The sequence below is a fragment of the Ornithodoros turicata genome, chromosome 7 (genome assembly GCF_037126465.1).
Source record: "Ornithodoros turicata isolate Travis chromosome 7, ASM3712646v1, whole genome shotgun sequence".
Classification (NCBI taxonomy): Eukaryota; Metazoa; Arthropoda; class Arachnida; order Ixodida; family Argasidae; genus Ornithodoros; species Ornithodoros turicata.
Window position 1 is genome coordinate 50,499,956 of NC_088207.1, and position 17,721 is coordinate 50,517,676.

At 46.7% G+C, this 17,721-nt stretch overlaps 1 protein-coding gene across 2 annotated transcripts in view; it reads right to left on the reverse strand.

Moving 5' to 3' along the window:
• Window positions 1–8,028: 8,028 nt before the first annotated feature.
• LOC135401451 (uncharacterized) overlaps window positions 8,029–17,721 on the reverse strand; it is a 172,239-nt gene continuing 162,546 nt past the window's right edge. Inside the window, exons 1-8 of one of the 2 annotated variants that reach the window (XM_064633866.1) lie at window positions 11,460–11,830; window positions 10,639–10,786; window positions 10,065–10,220; window positions 9,858–10,011; window positions 8,975–9,212; window positions 8,421–8,568; window positions 8,217–8,339; window positions 8,029–8,133 (exon numbers count right to left, since the gene is read on the reverse strand). In XM_064633866.1, the coding sequence (XP_064489936.1) occupies window positions 8,131–8,133; window positions 8,217–8,339; window positions 8,421–8,568; window positions 8,975–9,212; window positions 9,858–10,011; window positions 10,065–10,220; window positions 10,639–10,786; window positions 11,460–11,653 (1,164 nt within the window). In that variant the 5' untranslated portion in view covers window positions 11,654–11,830 and the 3' untranslated portion in view covers window positions 8,029–8,130. Of the gene's footprint in view, window positions 8,134–8,216; window positions 8,340–8,420; window positions 8,569–8,974; window positions 9,213–9,857; window positions 10,012–10,064; window positions 10,221–10,638; window positions 10,787–11,459; window positions 11,831–17,721 lie in introns of those variants that run through there. The other variant, XM_064633867.1, reaches the window with a different exon arrangement.

Sequence of the window (17,721 nt, forward strand, 5' to 3'; positions counted from 1 at the left end):
TGCGATACCACAGGTACTACATACGGTTTCTAGTTTATTGAACCACAGATCAATCGTAGTTATGTTCTATGTATATTTTTTCGATGTACACCACACATGGTGTAGTTCATCGTTTCATCGGTCAACAGTATTCGAGGCCTCATGTACAAAACTGCGCGCTTAATGCGAGATTATCGGATGAAAATAATTGAACCTCTGTATGCAATAAAGGGATAAGTCGAATTATCCCCTTTTTAGTATTTTGGCTGCTATGACATCCACATACCAGTATGCACCTGTGAAAGAAAATTTAGGACCGTATGGCAATTTATTGGCTCTCCATAGGAGGATAAGAAACGGGAAATGCATGCGTGTCAATGGGATGGACAGCCAGACCAGGCCCCTTTCCTCCACATGCATAAAAATTGTGTAGCTTAAATTTTGCTACGATGCGGAAATCAACTTCGACTTCCACTCGAACAACATGTTCTTTCTACCTCACATAACCGTGCCAACAGTGCTGCTGAGCGTTGTAATCGGAAGAACGTGTGCACTATTCTAATAAGTATATTTTGCTGGCCATACAGAACATTATTTTCAAGACTGTGCTCGTTTAGCAGCATGATAATCACGTTCTAGGCTGCTCCACCGCACAAAAATAAATTCGCCCGTCCTGGCGTCACCACGGAAGTCCGACTCGTGAAAACTGTCTTTTCTTTTTTTTTCTGCACGAAAACCCTGTGCGTGCGGTGTTATATAGAAAAAGGGGATATGTCATACTCTTGGGTTTTGTTCAATTTCTGCTAACGGACACCCCCAGAAACGATGCTAACGGGACATGCATGTAGAGTAGGCATATGCCTATATGTGACATATTTTACATTTGCGTTTTTCGAGGAAACTCATCTGCAATTACTTTACCAAATATTCACTCGCAGTTTTCTCGGTTTGGGATTTTTCGACTTATTCCCTTATTGCATACAGAGACTAAATTACCGAGATCGAAAGACGCACGGAACAGTGCACAGGAACACGCTGTCCCTTCGGATATCCTGAGGCACTGCAGCAGAGAGTTCTTTGCACTTCCGCAACCAGCACAGTCACGTAGGCTTCTGCTGTTTACTCTGACACGTGCTGTTTTTCCCATTGCACTCAAAGTAGAGCACAGGTGTACGTCTAGGAACCACACAGATGTTTGTAGCAGACAAAACACGCGCAAAAGCAGAGCAGCCGAAGTGTTCTCAATTCTGATTGCTTTAAAAGCGCGTATCTATCAAGACTGCGAGTCAGACATGATCGCTCAGGCACTCTTCGCTTTCATCATCGGGCTCCTCGGAGTCCGTTGCTGCGCTGGTTCTGTCGGTATGGTATCTTCAGTTCCTCTTGGGCTATGCAGGGAAACACAGGCGAAGACATTCGATTCTATAGTGGAGAAGCAATATTCCAGTCTAAGTGGAACTTTATAGGCCAATCTTTCCTAGCGTTTCACTACATACACACACACACACATAAATGGGATGATGATGATGTGGTGGGTCATTCTCCGCCGTTACGGCGGTACACTGCATACGTGCGTGTGATATTTTCGTTAGCTCAAAATATGTCTCTTGTGTTCGCGCTACTAATGTATGCGAATTATGTGTGGGTATAGTAACGATCTGGAAATGTCAATCACTTCCTATGTGACTATACCAGGCGGGTTCTTTGATACTGAATAAGTATGTTGATAAGGAAAAGGAAGGATAAGGAAATAAGAATAAATAAAATAAAATGAAAAGGAGAAAGGAAAAGCGTTTCAAAGCGTCGAGGTTACTGTAGTTTCCCTTTCTTTTATTAATAACGCGTCCTGGAGTAGCCAGTCCCGAGTGGCTCGAGACTACCATCTCCATTTTTTTTTCTTTTAAAATCAATCAATCAAAAGAAACGACGACGAAAATGTCTGTGGGAAACGCCAGCCAAAAAGTCCGAAACGCCACAGATATGGGTGTCAATCAATACATCAACCAACAAACAAATAGGATGCATAGAGAACGGTGTCCAGAAGGTTGCCAAATAATTAAAAAAGATGCTTGGACTCATTAAAGAGTACAACTGATGCGACCAATTCAACCCGCGATATTGGACGCCCCTTTCCTCGTGGAATCACACACTACCTGGACGCCAACCCGGGGTATAAAGTTATACACAGGAAAAAGAACGAAGCTTAGTATCGTTAACGCTATGCTTGAGGATTCGCAATGTCTTACCTATGGTACATAGCATACGGATGGGGATAATACATAGCACGTCTCCTCTTAGGGTAATGCAGTAAACAAGACCACATTATGGTGCGGAGCATGCTATAAGTGTCAGATGCACTGCCGACCAGACCAGCCAGTGAAGTAATGCGGTCAGGAACGGCCCAGAAGAAGAGCAGTCTGTGTTCGAAATATCGGCGTCTCCTGTCCTGAGACAATTCCCTTCGTACTTCTCCACCGGTTCGCTGGATTTCTACCCATCTGCGGTCAGGAACAGTTGGACACATGAAAATTGGGATTAGGAGTATGGGATGCGCCCAGACTTTCAAGGACATCAACTATTCATATATGACAAAACAGGTCTTCCGCAAACTTTCTTTTTCGCTCTGCTTTTTACAGGAGTTCTTCCATGTCCAGAATGTGGAATGAACGAGATTCCTGCTAATTCATGCAACTACCCGGAAAAATATTGTGGAGGTCCTGACTCGATGCCCGAAAGAGACAAGCACATGTGCCGTCTTTGCGTCTGCAAGCCGGGTTACCTGCGAAACACCGTAGGAGAGTGTGTCTCGGCCTCAGATTGCAATAGGTGCAGGGCATCGGATAAATTCTCGGAATACCGGGAGTGCGGCAGCGCATGCACCTTGAGGTGCGGGGAGCGTGTGCCAGATGTGTGTGCCCAGGTCTGTGTCGCTGGCTGCTTCTGCTTGCAGGGCTACATATGGTAAGATCGCATATAATTCTGTGCTGTTGTGTTATGAGGCAACTTTGGCCCTGCGCAACGCGACAGCCATATTGTTAAATTAATATGTTTCGAAATGCATTGAGATCTTGACACAAGCAACACACTGTCTACCGTGACAGACGATACATATAGGAAGCTCACGGAGTGTTAAAATCGTTTAAAAAAGGTTAAAACCGGCAAACCTGCCCATAAATGCTAACCATTAAAGGAGTGCAGAGGGTCATCGAAGAAAAAATTCCGATAAAGACGTCTGATGAAAGTGTGTGTGTCATTTTACGAAATTGCGCGAAAGGTTTCGATGTGTGCAATTTGTTTCCCAGAAAAAAAGAAAAAGAAAAAAACATCTCATAAACACGGCTCCGGTCGTTCACCCTTAACTCGCCACTCCAGGTATAATGAGAATGAGAAGGTATGATGAAAATGGTTAAAAATTGGGCTGTTCGGTGCAGCATACTTTACTAGGCATGCTGAGGGTGTGCTTGGGAACCTTGCTGAAGAGGGCGTTGTTGGTTCAGGATATAAACCAGGTTTGATAATAATAAATCCTTGTTCGTCAGTCTGTGCCTGTGTGTTGTGTCGTCTTTTGACGTGTTCCCCGGCACGGGGGTTTTATCGCTTTTAAAAGTATGATGCACGTCACCGATAACGTTATAAGGAGAACGCGTTCTGGCTCGCCGGTCAGCGCCTTGTCCCTTTGCCGCCGTAAACCAGTTTTGCCAGTTCTCCCGGAGATTTGGGGATAGAAAGAGCGGCCGAGTCATTACCGAGCCAGGAGAAAGGCTTTTTTTAGAACCCCGAACAGCCGAGTAGCAGACGACAGAGGAGTAGCAGACAACATTTCCCTAGACCAATCAGCGAGCGCTCTCCTGATAGCGCCAGCGCGAGGTTCCAGGCAGATCACAGGCTCGTACTCCTCTTCACCACCGTTGCGCACGGTCGCTTTTTGTGGCGTACTTCAAATTGAATTTCTGCGATAATTATGATTTTGTGGTGTGAATTACTTCGGATGGTGCATCTTACTGGCCTTCTTAATAGTTTTATAGGAAGAAAACAGGGCGTTAGAAATAACTTCTGTGCTACTTTAAACCAGCGGTACTTATGAAAAAATGATCAGCAGGGAATCCAAAGCAGACGAAGGGAAAGAAGGCATGGAAGGGTTGTCAAGCATCGAGTCTCCGCTTTTGTACTCGGCAGGTACGCTGCAACTAGCACTACTCCAAATGAAAATCGTCCGCGGCCGACCTCTTCCCTGGCATACACTTTTGCACGTGCAAGCGAGAGAATACAAATGGCACAAGTCATAAAATATAGCAAGTGCGTCATACAGCAACAGCTCCCAAAACAACTGAGGAGAGGCCAGTCTACATCGTGCGTATTCTAGAGCGTGAAACGGTGCGTTAAAACAGAGTGCGGTTACGCAGAGTGAACTACATTGTTGAACAAAAAAAAAAATTATCGAAACTGCCGAAGAAATGCAAGATGCCAGCGCTGTCTACGCAATGTCAAAGCTGGTTGGAAACGGAAACATGTTTGTTTGACGTCCTTCTGTTTAATTGGCCACTATCAGTGGCCGCGATTTGAGTGGTATCCGCCACTTTTACGCACTTGGTGAAATTCAAGAATATCTTGAGTCGCTGTCCGACCTTATACCGACGTCTTGTACGTGACATATTACGCGGCGCGTGACGGGCATGTTTCTCTCTGTCTCGTCCTCACCTTTCTTCGCATATTCAGAGGCCCCTACAAATCTCATAAGCGGTGTCTGTGGTATTGTCCTCCACAGCACATTCCCAAGCAGCACATCTTGGGCCAACGTTGTTCCAATATTGCCAACGTCGGTCCAATATTGGACCAATATTGCCAATATTTGTCCAATATAGTGTTTCAATATTGGGCCAACATGTTGTGCTGCTTGGGTTACGGTCGTCTTGCATCCAGCAATATGAGTAGGTTGTGCCCTGTTCACGCTCTTACACTGCCCATGCAGCGCGTCGAGTAACAAGGCCGGCGCACGAAAAATACGGCTGGGTTTTTGCAAGATATGATGAGCCAGAACGGCTTGTTTTAAGGCGCCGGAACGTTTCCCCCATGCTATTTAACACGTGATGCATTCATTTGACGCAGGGACCCCAAGACTGAATCCTGCAGGCCCCTCGACGAGTGCCCCCCTACATGCGGCCCCTACGAGAGGTTCAGTTCATGTCCCACAACCTGTCCCGAATACTGCAATGAAACCGCTCCGCAAGGTTGTATTGATCTATGTGGCCTACCCGATTGTGTCTGCGACGATGGCTATGTCCTGAATCGACAGAATAACAAGTGCGTACATAGGTCGCAGTGCCGTCCACCAGTACCCAAGCCCTGCTGCCGCGAAAACGAAGTGTTCCTTCCTGAAGGAGGAACAGCCTGCCCACTCGTCTGTAACGAACCTATTCCAACGGTGTGCCCGGCGATTGCAGTCATTGGCTGCTTCTGCAAGGAAGGATACATAAGGTAAGTCAACGTTTTGCTGAGCCTCAAGAGTTGCCCCAAAAGCAAAATATACTCAAGAGTCAAGCTCATAGGGGGCCAGCAGAGGCATAAGACTAGAAGCGATGTGACTGAACCTTTCCTCGTGGAAGGGCGGTTCCACGTTGGTTGTGCGTTCTCGATGAAAAATGCGATCTTACTGCGCTCTAAAAGCAAAGTTTAAACGGGAAACATAGAAAAACTTTTACGACATAGGGCATCACCACAAGCACCGTCCTGGACTCTAAAGTGTGAAAAAAAAAATGGTTGGGCAATAGGAGGTAGACACGCTTTAGACGAAGCGGCGGTACTCTAAACGTATTCTTAACTCCAGTGCGCGGAGGAGTGGAGCGCTCCTGCAATTGTGGATCCATTGGGCTTCGAGGAAACCCCGACGCTATCGTGTGATACCCTTAGGAAGCGCGAAGGATATCCTCCGCTCATGCCGCGTTCCAAGACACTGAGGTACATATCTGAAGCGCAAAGCCGATCTCGAGGAGTAGCTCGAGTGGAGGATCCGAATCGGGGATCGTTAGAGAATCCGAAGAATCGCTGGCCGAGCTCTCCAGGCTAGCATCTATAGTGCGACATGCGTAAACTTTTTTTTCTGTTGCAGTAAGTGATAGCGACTCCGCTATGGGGGAAATTTACACACTCTAATATCTGCTTCCCACCCTCCTCTTCCACACACAGATCCAGGAAAGACGGTCCCTGCGTTCCAATCGAAACCTGTCCCCCAGAATGTGGGCCTTACTCTCATTACGCAATGTGCGTTTCCAACTGTCCAGCTGTCTGCAACCAGCCGCCCGTCGTTTGCCATCAAGCCTGCATACGAGACGGCTGCGAGTGCGATGCGGGCTACATTCTCAGTCCGGACGGAACTCGATGCATTTCTGAGGAAGAATGCAGATGCATTGGACCTGGAAATTAATTGCTGCTACATATACATCTTGTCGAGCTACAATAAACTGTACTTGGGCAGCAAAGATAGTTGCGAAGCAGTTTCGTGACTGACAGGAGATCATGGTCTGTTCCTGAAGCGCTTATATTGGCCAGATGGTAAGCTTGGTACAGGTAGGACGGTACTGTTTTCATTACCAGCTCGTCACGTTCATATTATCGAAATAACGCGCCTCGTTCTCGAGATCATGACAGCTGCTGGGGGTCGTTATGTGAAAGTTGTTCTCGAGTACAGTTTTCCCACACAATGTGTGGCGCAATACTTCTACCTTTGCGGAACACGCGAAGAGAGAAAGCGCATGAGAGAAAGAGAAGGTTGGTGGAGGTGACGGTGAAAGGTCTCGCCGTTGTCGGCCTCAGAGTTGGGCAACGTCACGACTGACTAGGAGATCTACTAGACTAGACTAGAAGACTAGGAGATCACTCTCTCCCGCGACCAGAGGGACCAGAGAATGCACGAGGAGCGCGCGCTCGGCGACCCGGCCCGCACTGCCATCTGTTGCACGAGGACGCAGAATTTCCGAAGCATGCGGTCACGTGATACTGTCGCTTGTCCGGCGGCGTGTCTAAAACACGTGAAAGCACGTGAATTAAACGCTAGAAAAGAACATGATGAAACGCTTACGCGATCATCGTGCTCCTGTCGTCTGCTCAACAGAACCGAGAGGCAATTGTTTTCCGTTGGTTTCGCTAAACAAGAAGCGCTATGTAGTTGACAAGCGTGACATTTATTGCCAAGACAAACATCTTTCACGGTCATTAGTTTGTCATCATCAGTAGAGGCTGCCGTATGACTCGCGAAAAGCACTGCTTTCCCCATAGTCTTCCATGTAAAAGCACAAAATGCCGTGCCGTGCATCGGCCGCCGTGCCATCTGTCGCGTAAAGTCAGCAACTGCCTTTTTTTCTCCCCCCCCCCCCCCCCCCAACGTTACAGTCTCTGGTCGCGCGCCGGCGTTTGCTTCTATGGGCAGTTTCACCTCCTAGTCTTCTTACTCCGTGGTCCTGGACCGACTTCTAAGGGAACTGTGCCAACATGTGTCTGAAAACGTCCGAGAAAAATCCAGGACCCACCCCAGACACCGACACCCGGCACCGACAACTGAAAAAAGAAAAAGGTTGGAGAAAGGGCGTCTGTCCATACAGCAAGCCGCCAAAAGGGGGCATTGGCAGAGAAGGCCACAACAATGGCGAAAATGATGAAGCAACCATGGTGGTTGGTGCGAAAGAGCTCGCCGTCGACGACTAAGGCCGTCGGGACCACTTCTAAGGGAACTGTGCCGTCATCTGCGTCCGAAAACCCAGGGAAAACCCCCGACAGCACAGCTGGCACCGGGATTCGAACCCGGGTACCTCCCAGTCTCGACGTGACATGGCCAGCACGTTGTTGTGGTACCTCATTTGAGAGCGATCCAATGAGAGCCTTCTACGTCCACTAGGAGAAATGGAAAAGCTGAGGGACCGCGCGAAGGGCTGACCTACCTGCACAGCACTGCATGCTCTACTCCACAGTGGTATATCACCCGAAATTTATTTTTCCACACGGACTCTGCAGTATCAGCGTCGCTTTGCGACTTGAAACTGCCGCTACTTTATGTGCTGTGTCGATAAATATACGAAATTTATTGACTCGCACACCCTGTTGTGAGCATTAAAGCGTTTCAAACGCAGAATTTCAGTGTTGAAGAGCGGCCGGCGCTTCTTACTGCAAGGGAAGAAAATAATTGTTGAAGTATGAAGTATGTGCACGTGAATGTAGATTCATCTTGAATATTTATCATTTCTTACCCACGCTGCACGCGAGGTGTTAGGCGTAAGGTTATGAATGCGCATTTGCTTCGCCATCTTGCAGCCTTCGGCTGTGCGCCTAAAGTCGGGGTCATAAATAGCTGCACGCCACAGGAGGAGAAACTGAAATATAGAAATATAAGCAAGTAAAAATCATGTCCAAACAGAGCATTCACTCGCTATGATTCATTGGAGAGCATATACCTCTCGAAAGTTAAGCTTCCCATCCATGTCTTCGTCGAAGTAGTTCATTATTGCATGGAGGGCTCCGGGAGTCACAGGAATCCTCAAAGACCGGAACATGTTCGCAATTTCACCGTGGTCCAGGAGACCGTCCCTGTTATTGTCCCATCTGCAAACAGTTAAGCATCACTGATAACCTGCTCTGATAACTGATTTCGCTCTGAAGGTGACTCAGACCACGGCTAATACAGCACACCTTCGATACTGCCACAGCCTTTTTCTGCTATTCCTTTTCTTTTATTCTGACCTTTTCTTGCTATTTGGATGGGTGTGACGAAGCCAAAAAGCAACGAAGAGATCATTTAGAGAGCCATTTAATGAAGTATCTTTTTCCCGCATTAGTTCAAAAAGAATTAATTCTTAATTGTCCAGAAAGAACCACATGAAGCAAGCTTCAATGGGGTTCGTTAATGCGAAACAGCATTTTCTGTTCTTGTGCGGCATAAGCAATGTATCTCCCAGAGCAGGTCTACTTTTATGTTAGTTATCGCTGAAAGAAACTAAGCAAGCCTTACCTGTGAAACCAATCAGCGAGGAAGGAGCATTGATCCAGAGAAAATTCACTAATAGCGGGAGAAGACCTTGACATCACCGTGCACACAGCGGGATCGTGGTAAGTAAGCTGCTGGTTCGCGTCTGCTGCTACAGCGTGTCGTTGGTTTACCGCTTGGGTATCTTCGAAGGTACTTCGTGCCCATTTTATGAATTCTGCCCTGCGTTCTGCTTGTATCTGGTACTTTGCTGCAGTGTGTCCTGAAAGAAAATCTTGACATCAAAGCATCGCAGAATAACAGTGAGAATATAGCTCTACGCGTCCCGTACAAAGGCTACTCTCGTTTCTGTTTCAGTGAATATTGCGCACATGCATGGAACGTTCATCGCTTCCAGAAGCTTCAGAGCCAGGTAAGTAATGCAACGAAATGACTACACAAAACGAAAAACTTTTTCACTCGAAATTAAGCACTCATATGATTGAAGACAGACTACCGTACAATTTTTCACGGTAAACTCCCTGTTAATTGTAGTGCGCTCAAGCTATACTTATATAATATAGGCGGGTAGAAATCCAGCGAACCGAGTGGAAAAGAAAGGAAGTATAAAAGGAATTAGCGAGACTGCTGATTCATGAAGGGACTGTTCCAGAAGAACAGACTCTGTTCGAAATATCGGTTGTTCTCGTCCTAAGGCAATTTCCTTCATACTTATATAATATGGTGTTCATGTTCTGCATATATAGCATAACGCCCCTGTTTGCAACAGGCGCTTGCCTGCTTACGCTGTCTATTTCCAGCGTCCTAACAAGTTACGAATTGTTCACACAGGACGAGAACTTGACATCGAGAACACAGTGCATCGAAATAACATATTCGGGCTGCGCATTCAATTGGCGATTCGTACCTTCATAAACAGACTTTGCTTTGGCAATGAACGCTGCACGCTGTTTTGCAGCTTCTTCGCAAAGATGCTTCGCTTCAGCAAGATGCGAATGTGGTGCAGAAGGCTCCAAAGGGCATCTGTCATCGCCCTGATCAAATGGTCGCTCCTGCTGCAGCTTAAGAAATACCTATATTTAAAAATGCGTCACGTTACGATCTCGGAACTTACCCAAGGATTCAAAGTATAGCAGGCTGCCTTTTTACAACATGCATTTTCCATGCCAGGGATAATGCCATAGAGTTGCATGGTCCTTATCATGGAAGCACCTTCGGGAGTAGACTGAAACTCTGGACTTTCTAGTGCCATCACCCAGAGGTAGACGAACTGCACAGAAGTGATGCAAGTCAGTCACAGTCAATTTAGAGAAAAATATGTCTGAAAAAATATCATCAGCCGAAAATAAGCCGGGAGGTCTGCAAGACAGCACGAGGTCTACATGCAGTGATACAGAGGACGCTCTCAGCGGGTCACATAGCACGGAAAATGACCTCTTACCAGTCACTACGCACCTCAGTGACGGCATCCGGTACAAAGCTTAGCTAATCAGTCCTCGGTATCACTCATAATAATCAAAGTGATCTCAACGCGCTAATAGTGCAACATGAGAATGGTATCGAACTATCGGAATGCATAATCATTCGCAGACATTGCTAACATTAAAACAGAGGCAGGTCTTGTGACGGGGTTGAAGACGTCATGAAAGCCCTGTTACGTCATCTACATTTGTACGGAGTTTCCCTACCTCGCCAAAGTTGAGTTTGCCGTCCTTATTGTCATCCACCAAAGCGATAAGCCACTTTGCCGACATGTGAGTAATGTCCATGTGTAAACTCGCCCAGACGCGCTTAAAGTCTTCGACGTCCAGCCGTCCATCTCCGTTGCTGTCACCTCTGTGCATCGGTGTGTGAAAGTATTGTTAAACAGCAAGCTGAATGCTTATAAACAAGCAACAAATGTCGCAAAATTGGTAGTAAAATAGAAGGACAAATGGAACACTATTTCGTTCTAGTCGGGACTAAAACGTGACACGTGACGTGAGAGTACCTAGAAATTGAATGGTGGGAGCAGTGAGACGTAATCAGAGAATGCACGTCCCTAACACAAAAGCGAGCGGTACAAGGTCGAAAGCGACCAGAAGTGCACTTCTCGTCTCTTTCGTGCTTACGCGATCTAGAAGGCTTTCTGAAATCACCCAGAAGCTCTCCAGAGTCTATACGCTCGTACAGGCTCAGAATCTGCTCAAGGTGCTCAGATTCAGCCAATGCGACACAGTTTTTGAATCCAACATCTTACGGTACCCATAACTGATCGGGAGGCAAAACACAAACAGCCTGACACACCTTACATGCAATTCTACCCAAATTACCTACTGAGTCTTCCTCACTAATGTTGCAGGCAATTTGCTACTATATTATAGTAGACTGTAGTAGATTTCCAGCGCAGCCTTGCACACCTTGAACACTCGAGACATTTGGAACATGGCCTTCGTAGCGCATGTCTTAACTCAACTAAACCATGTCCCCAATGAGATAAGGGCTAACGGTACAAGAAATGCAGGCTTACGCTCTGAACCACCTTTCGAAGACATCCAACTGATTCCTCGAAAAAACATTCTCGTTGGGGCTCCTGGAATGTTTCGCGTCTCCTTCCATAACGGGTAAGTGACAGCAGTGTCCACAAGGAAGATTTGGTTTCGGCCAGCACTTCAGCGCTTGCGTGCGAGTGTTTTGCGCAATATTTGATTTACAATACGCCATATACTTACAATGACGTCTTCGCGGTACCCCGGGGGGACGTTCAATCGTCCCGTCCGAAGGTAGATTTCGGTGGCCTATGCGCTCCTCTGGCGCGTGCCCCCTTCTTCTTCCTCGCCCCACGGAGAATGGCCATTAGCCACAAGGGAGATCGGCTAGGGCTATGAGGATGTCTAACTGTACCATGGCTGACGGTGACAATTTGGGTGGGGAATGTGATGGTTGGTGGAACGCGTGATCTTTCACTTCTTCTCTACCTCCTCCTCATGGTGGGCCCATTGGCAGTTGGCCACGGAATATGGACATTTACTGGACGTGTCACGGTACTAGCTCGCGTGGCTCAGTGGTTAGCGAGACTGGGAGGTACCCTCCGGGTCATAACACCGTTCCGGTTGTGCTGTCTGGGGTTTTTCCTGGGCTTTTCTCAAACGCTGTCAGATATATGTCGGCACAGTCCCCTTAGAAGTCGGCCCAGGACATACATTCATGCGTATTGTTGTGCAGATGATATGCAAGGTGCTGTTAAATACATGACACCAATAATCTATTAGCAAAATCTCATAGATGATTAGCCGTAAAATCATGATTCAACTTTGTTCTTTTTACGCTAAAATTGATGTAATGTACTTCAGAGCATTCGACGCACGCAGTCTTCGCATGGTACACGTACTAAAATTTTGCGGAACTCGCGTAAAATGGGTCACAGGGTCATTGACACATTTCCGGACCCACTTTCCGGTCAAACCAACGCAGGTGGTCAACATCGCCCACATAACAAACGTTGAAACTGGGTGTTACAGCAAAGGGAAACAGTTGGCAACAGAGAAACAAAGAGACGTGTCGCTATTGCCACAAAGCAGACATGCTTGTCCCGGTACTACTCCTGGTGGCACCTTTTCTTATAGGAATCTTAGGTGTGGAATTCCATGGTAAGAAGCTTGTTCTTAGCCATATTTGTATGTCGAAAAGTCACTAGCTGTGGCCGTCGAGTAACAGAAGTCCATAATCCTTTTGTTGAGCGCTGTGTAGCAAAGCCCCTTCCTTTGAGTGTCACAGAATAAATAATGCCGTAGGATACGCTGTTAAGGTCCTGTCGGAAGCAGCCAGGCCAGTTTGTGACAAGAACATGGCAGTGTAGCCTACAAGCGTAGAGAGAACCGTGACATTGATATAAAGCAGTTATTGAAACCCAGTTGCGTTGCGTGATCCCTATATCACAACTCGTATTGTGTCTGCTCACCGAGGTGTTCCACTATATGAACCTAACTATTAACCCTTCCTATAGGTATACTTATTCAATGAGTTGTAAGTGCCCCTAGCTGGCTTGCATTATCAAGCTCTCTCGTTGCTTTATGTTGATGCGCGTGAAGCAGTCATCTTGCTTCGATAAATGACGGACTGAAACACGGATGAAAGCATTCAGTAATCGCAGGCAGCATCATATATTAACATTATGCCTTAACAGCAGCACTTGGGACAACGCTCCTATGCGGTGAGAACGAAGAACCCGGGAATTCCTGTTTCTACCCCGAACTGTACTGCCAGAGTTCGGAAGATATGACACCCACGTTGGAGAAACGGACATGCCGCCTCTGCGTCTGCAAGAACGGATACTTGCGAAACAGCATAGGCGAATGCGTTTCTCAAGCAGACTGCAATAGGTGCAGGTCACAGAGCAACAAAGAATTCTTGTTATGCGGCTCTGCATGTCCGCTTGTTTGTGGGCGACCTGTGCCCCAAAGTTGCACGGAACAATGCGTGTCTGGCTGTTTCTGCAGACCTGGGTACATCAGGTAAGAAATTGTAGTCTTCTGGAAAGGGTAACATTGGTAATGTAACCTATTATAAACGACGGCTTGTACAGTGCTGGACAAAAGTTTACGGAACAACGCCCCGGCGCATTCCTTCCTCAGGGTGACACGCGACCAGCGAATGGTACCTTACGGTCTTACAGACCTGGGCCTAGGTAACCCAGTCACCTGTTTGCACGTCCGTACGGTTCCATTCGCTAATAGCGTGTCACTCTGAGAAACGAATGCGCCGCAGCGTGTTTCGTAAAGTTTTGTCCAGCAATGTGCAAGTAGCCCCAGTTGCCGTGTATTCACACGAGCGACACTCCCTCAGAAGCGGAAGATGCGAAAAGCGTCATAGCTTTCTGCTGTCACATGAGCGCGCGCGCTCAACGCCGTGTCTTTACGTATACCGTGGGCAATATCCGGCTACACAGCTACAAGATATTCCGTAGCAGACGCCAAGAAAACACGCTGACAGTGTCGTCTGCTAAGTGTCGTCTGCTAAATGCGCAGTACGCCACTCCCAATATTCCGCACCGAGTGAATGCTCAACATAACACCGGACGGAACTTCGGCTCTGTGAGCAGTGTTTTCGCTTTTTCTTCCACTAGAATATTACGCGAGGATGTCGCTCGAGTGAATACACGGTTGCTCGCCAAAAAGACACCTTCCATTACTACTCTGACACCATACGCACCTGAAAGACGGCAGCTGACGGAAAGTCAGCTTCTGCCGTTGGCGGGGTTCGAACCAATACCTCTGTGATTGCCCCCTGCAACTAACGTTCACATATGCATCGCTGTACTACAGTGATCTGAGGAGCGGCCTGTGCAAGCGCGTCCAGGACTGCCCACCACAGTGCGGTGACAACGAGAGATTCAGCATGTGTCCTTCGAGCTGTCTCAGTTATTGCAATGAAACGGCTTCAGACGGCTGCGTCGATCGTTGCGACCGTCCTGGATGCGTCTGCGACTACGGCTATTTAAGAAATCGTGTCGACAACCGGTGTGTGCCCAGAGACAGGTGTCCCCTCAACAACAAGCCCCAGCCATGTTGTGGAAGGAACGAAGTATATCTGGCAGAAGGAGGCACTGCGTGCCCCCCTGTGTGCGACGAGCCCTTCCCGAGATACTGCACAGCGATCGCTGTCATAGGCTGCTTTTGCAGAAATGGTTATATTCGGTAAGTAGTAAGTTGGTAAGGACATCTTTCCTATAGTCACGTCGCAGCCTAGCGGTTCTTCGGCGAACCATTTTTGTCGCGCGCCATACAATCCAATATTGTATATACCATCCAATCACAAAGTGGTCTTAAGGCTCTGGAAACCGGAATGTCGAGGTGTCGTGTCTAACTGCGCAATGCGTCATAGTCGTGGAGAGATGCCCCTCCTGAATCGGACGCCTAGAACGCCGTCTGTCGAGTGCAGAGGGAATGTTGCTTGGAGCCTTCGTGATCACACGTGCCACGCGCATGCGTACGAGAAATTATGAAAGAAATCCATTTATACGATATATCTCGTTTCCCATAGATTTCACCTATCTTGTTGAACCGGATAAGTTTTTTTCGTCGAAGCCCTCAAAGAGGTGATCAACAGAGCAGTTAGAGACGTGCATTGATAGATTACTAACGCATTGTTATTCATTACATTTGTTTACGATGTCGTAATGTACTCCTGCAGTTCAACGAGAGGCGGGCCCTGTGTTCCCATCGAAAACTGCCCGCCTGACTGCGGCCCAAATGCCCATTACACAGAATGCCTTTCCAACTGCCCAACTGTCTGCAACCGACCTCGACCTGAATTTTGTGACACATCCTGCAGGAGAAGTGGATGCAGCTGCAACGAAGGTTACATACTCAGTCCAGACATGCAAACTTGCATTTCCATGGATCAATGCAGATCAAATAGTCCGTGTAGGCTTTAGATGCAATCATAATTTAAAATAAAACAATTTCCTTTTCCCAAGGACTCAGTGTGACTTTTTCGTCTTCTTTGCCTTGGGAATTCAATCCGGCCTGTTAAGGCACTACGTACTGCGGCCTTTGTACTCTACTACTGCTGTCCTGCTAAGCAGTCCATACTCTTTCTTCTTTCTATCAATCAATCAAGGCAAGTATCAATCAAGCAAGGGCAGGTACTGAAGGGTGCAATGATGGTATAAAAAGAACATGCACATACGAATATGGTAGGACATTTGTAGGCGTTGGTGGGTGTCCATAGGTTGCCACGCGCCCACGGGGTGTCCACTGGCAAGTTACTATGCTATAGTAGGATGCGGAGTGAAAGTTAAGTATAGCACGTTTATTTGAGCAATGATGCTGTGTAGGTCTCATTGTAATTGTTGACGGTTGTTCGAGACAAGTCGAAGACCATCGTTTTGTATCCATCTAGCCCTGTCCTGAATGGTAGTCTGTCCTGAATGGTGGGGCAAGATTAGATACGGGGCAAGACGCGACATTTTTTGCTCGACGCCGTCTGTCTCAGAGACGCGTTACTCCATGCTCTTGAAACTTTACTCATAGGTGGCTCTGCATGTAAGCTTTATTGAACGTTGGAAATGTCCGGATTGGTGTATGCGTTGAAAAGAAAAAAATCGATTACTTCTGCCTGGAGTGTAAAAACCCGCCAACAAAGCGCGATTTTTCTGTAATCTTTTTTCTTCTCGTCTGTGCAGCAGCGTATCGTAGGCTTATTTTGTCAATGTAAGTCTACATACTATTTCTTTATTCATTCTTCTAGATACATGCAAAATAATGGGCACTCTTGGTTATGTGTTGCTGAGCAGAAACATGAATGCATTCCATGATATGCACGGGGCAGAACGCGACAATTTAATGTAATTTAGAAACGAATAAGTCAGCTACTAGGTGGCTTTATGCTTGTTCCTCAGAGATTTCTTTTTTCCTATATTGTCTAGGATTTTCCAGCAAAGCAGGAGCGCACGCTAAAACGGGTGATCAGCGACACATCAGACTGGCGATGGCTTGTTTGTAAAGGACGGCGGTGTAGCAAAATAGCATCGGGTTCTGTGTGGTTTTATTGCACATCATGTGGCCGTTGGGCTCAAGGGGGTTGTGTAGGGCCCACGGGCTTTACTTTGTCTACTTGGATTGCAAAAACTAACTCGTATAGTTCATTACCACGGTGGTTCTCATCTTGCCCCGAGAGTTGGGGCAAGACGAGACAATTTGCATTTTTAACTTTTATTATTTTAATTTTTAAATTTATTATTATTATTTGCATTTTTAAGCTCTAGACCCCTGAGACTGTGCCTATGGCTAGTTTTTTTTAACAAAAAATATAAAATGAAAATATTATGTTATGTTCAATTGCAAATTTCTGTCTCATCTTGCCCCACCTTAACCTATATTGAAGAGTAATTGCAGGTGATGGACCGATCTTGAAATTTACTCTCCAGCACTGCAAATAGCTCATAAACCCCTCGTAAACATCGATACATTTATAGTGCAGTAAGGAACTGCAAGAGCTGTAGCAATGCATCTAGTGCTCTGAAAGGCTAAAGCTACTCTTTTCTTTCTTAGAGTGAAAGGTGCTGATGGTGTACAAACAGTGAAGCTTCTTTATAACACACAAGCTTTCACATGGGAGACTAGATTTCTTCAGGTGTAAAAAGCTGCTCTTTTTTACGCCTGAAGAAATGTAGTGTACTACATGAACGCTTTTGTGTAATCAAGAAGGCTTCACTGTTTGTATTCCATCAGCTCCATCAGGTTTGCGGACTTCGTATATACATACTTCCCTCTGCTACTTAGAGTGAAAGGCCACAGAAAATTCGTACACGTAGGTGGCTAATCAAGATACGGTGAGGACGAAAGTGATTAAATATACTTTGAAAATTAGTATTCTTAGCTTGGCTTCTGTACCAGAGTTATTGTCAAAAGTACCCCTCCCTGACTCTGGAAGACATTCTCGAGTTTGTTGTGTCGTGTGTTGTGTTTGTTGTGTGTCCGAGTCATCAATGAAAATTCCCCAACACCCCCAACAACTCCGGATATCCTATGGATGTACGATTAATGTCCTAATGAGTTCGTACGCCCGACGGATGTCCCTCAGATATCCATCGGACGAACGAATCCGTTGGGACATTATTTGTACATCCAGAGGACATTCCGTGTTGTTGGGTGTGATAGGGAATTTTCATTGATGACTGGCAAAATGGAGTATAATGAACACACGCAGGAAGCGGATTACAAACACACAAATCAGCGAGCACTCATGCTTGCGCCACCGTGCCCTAACCTTCCAGCTTCGTTCACAAA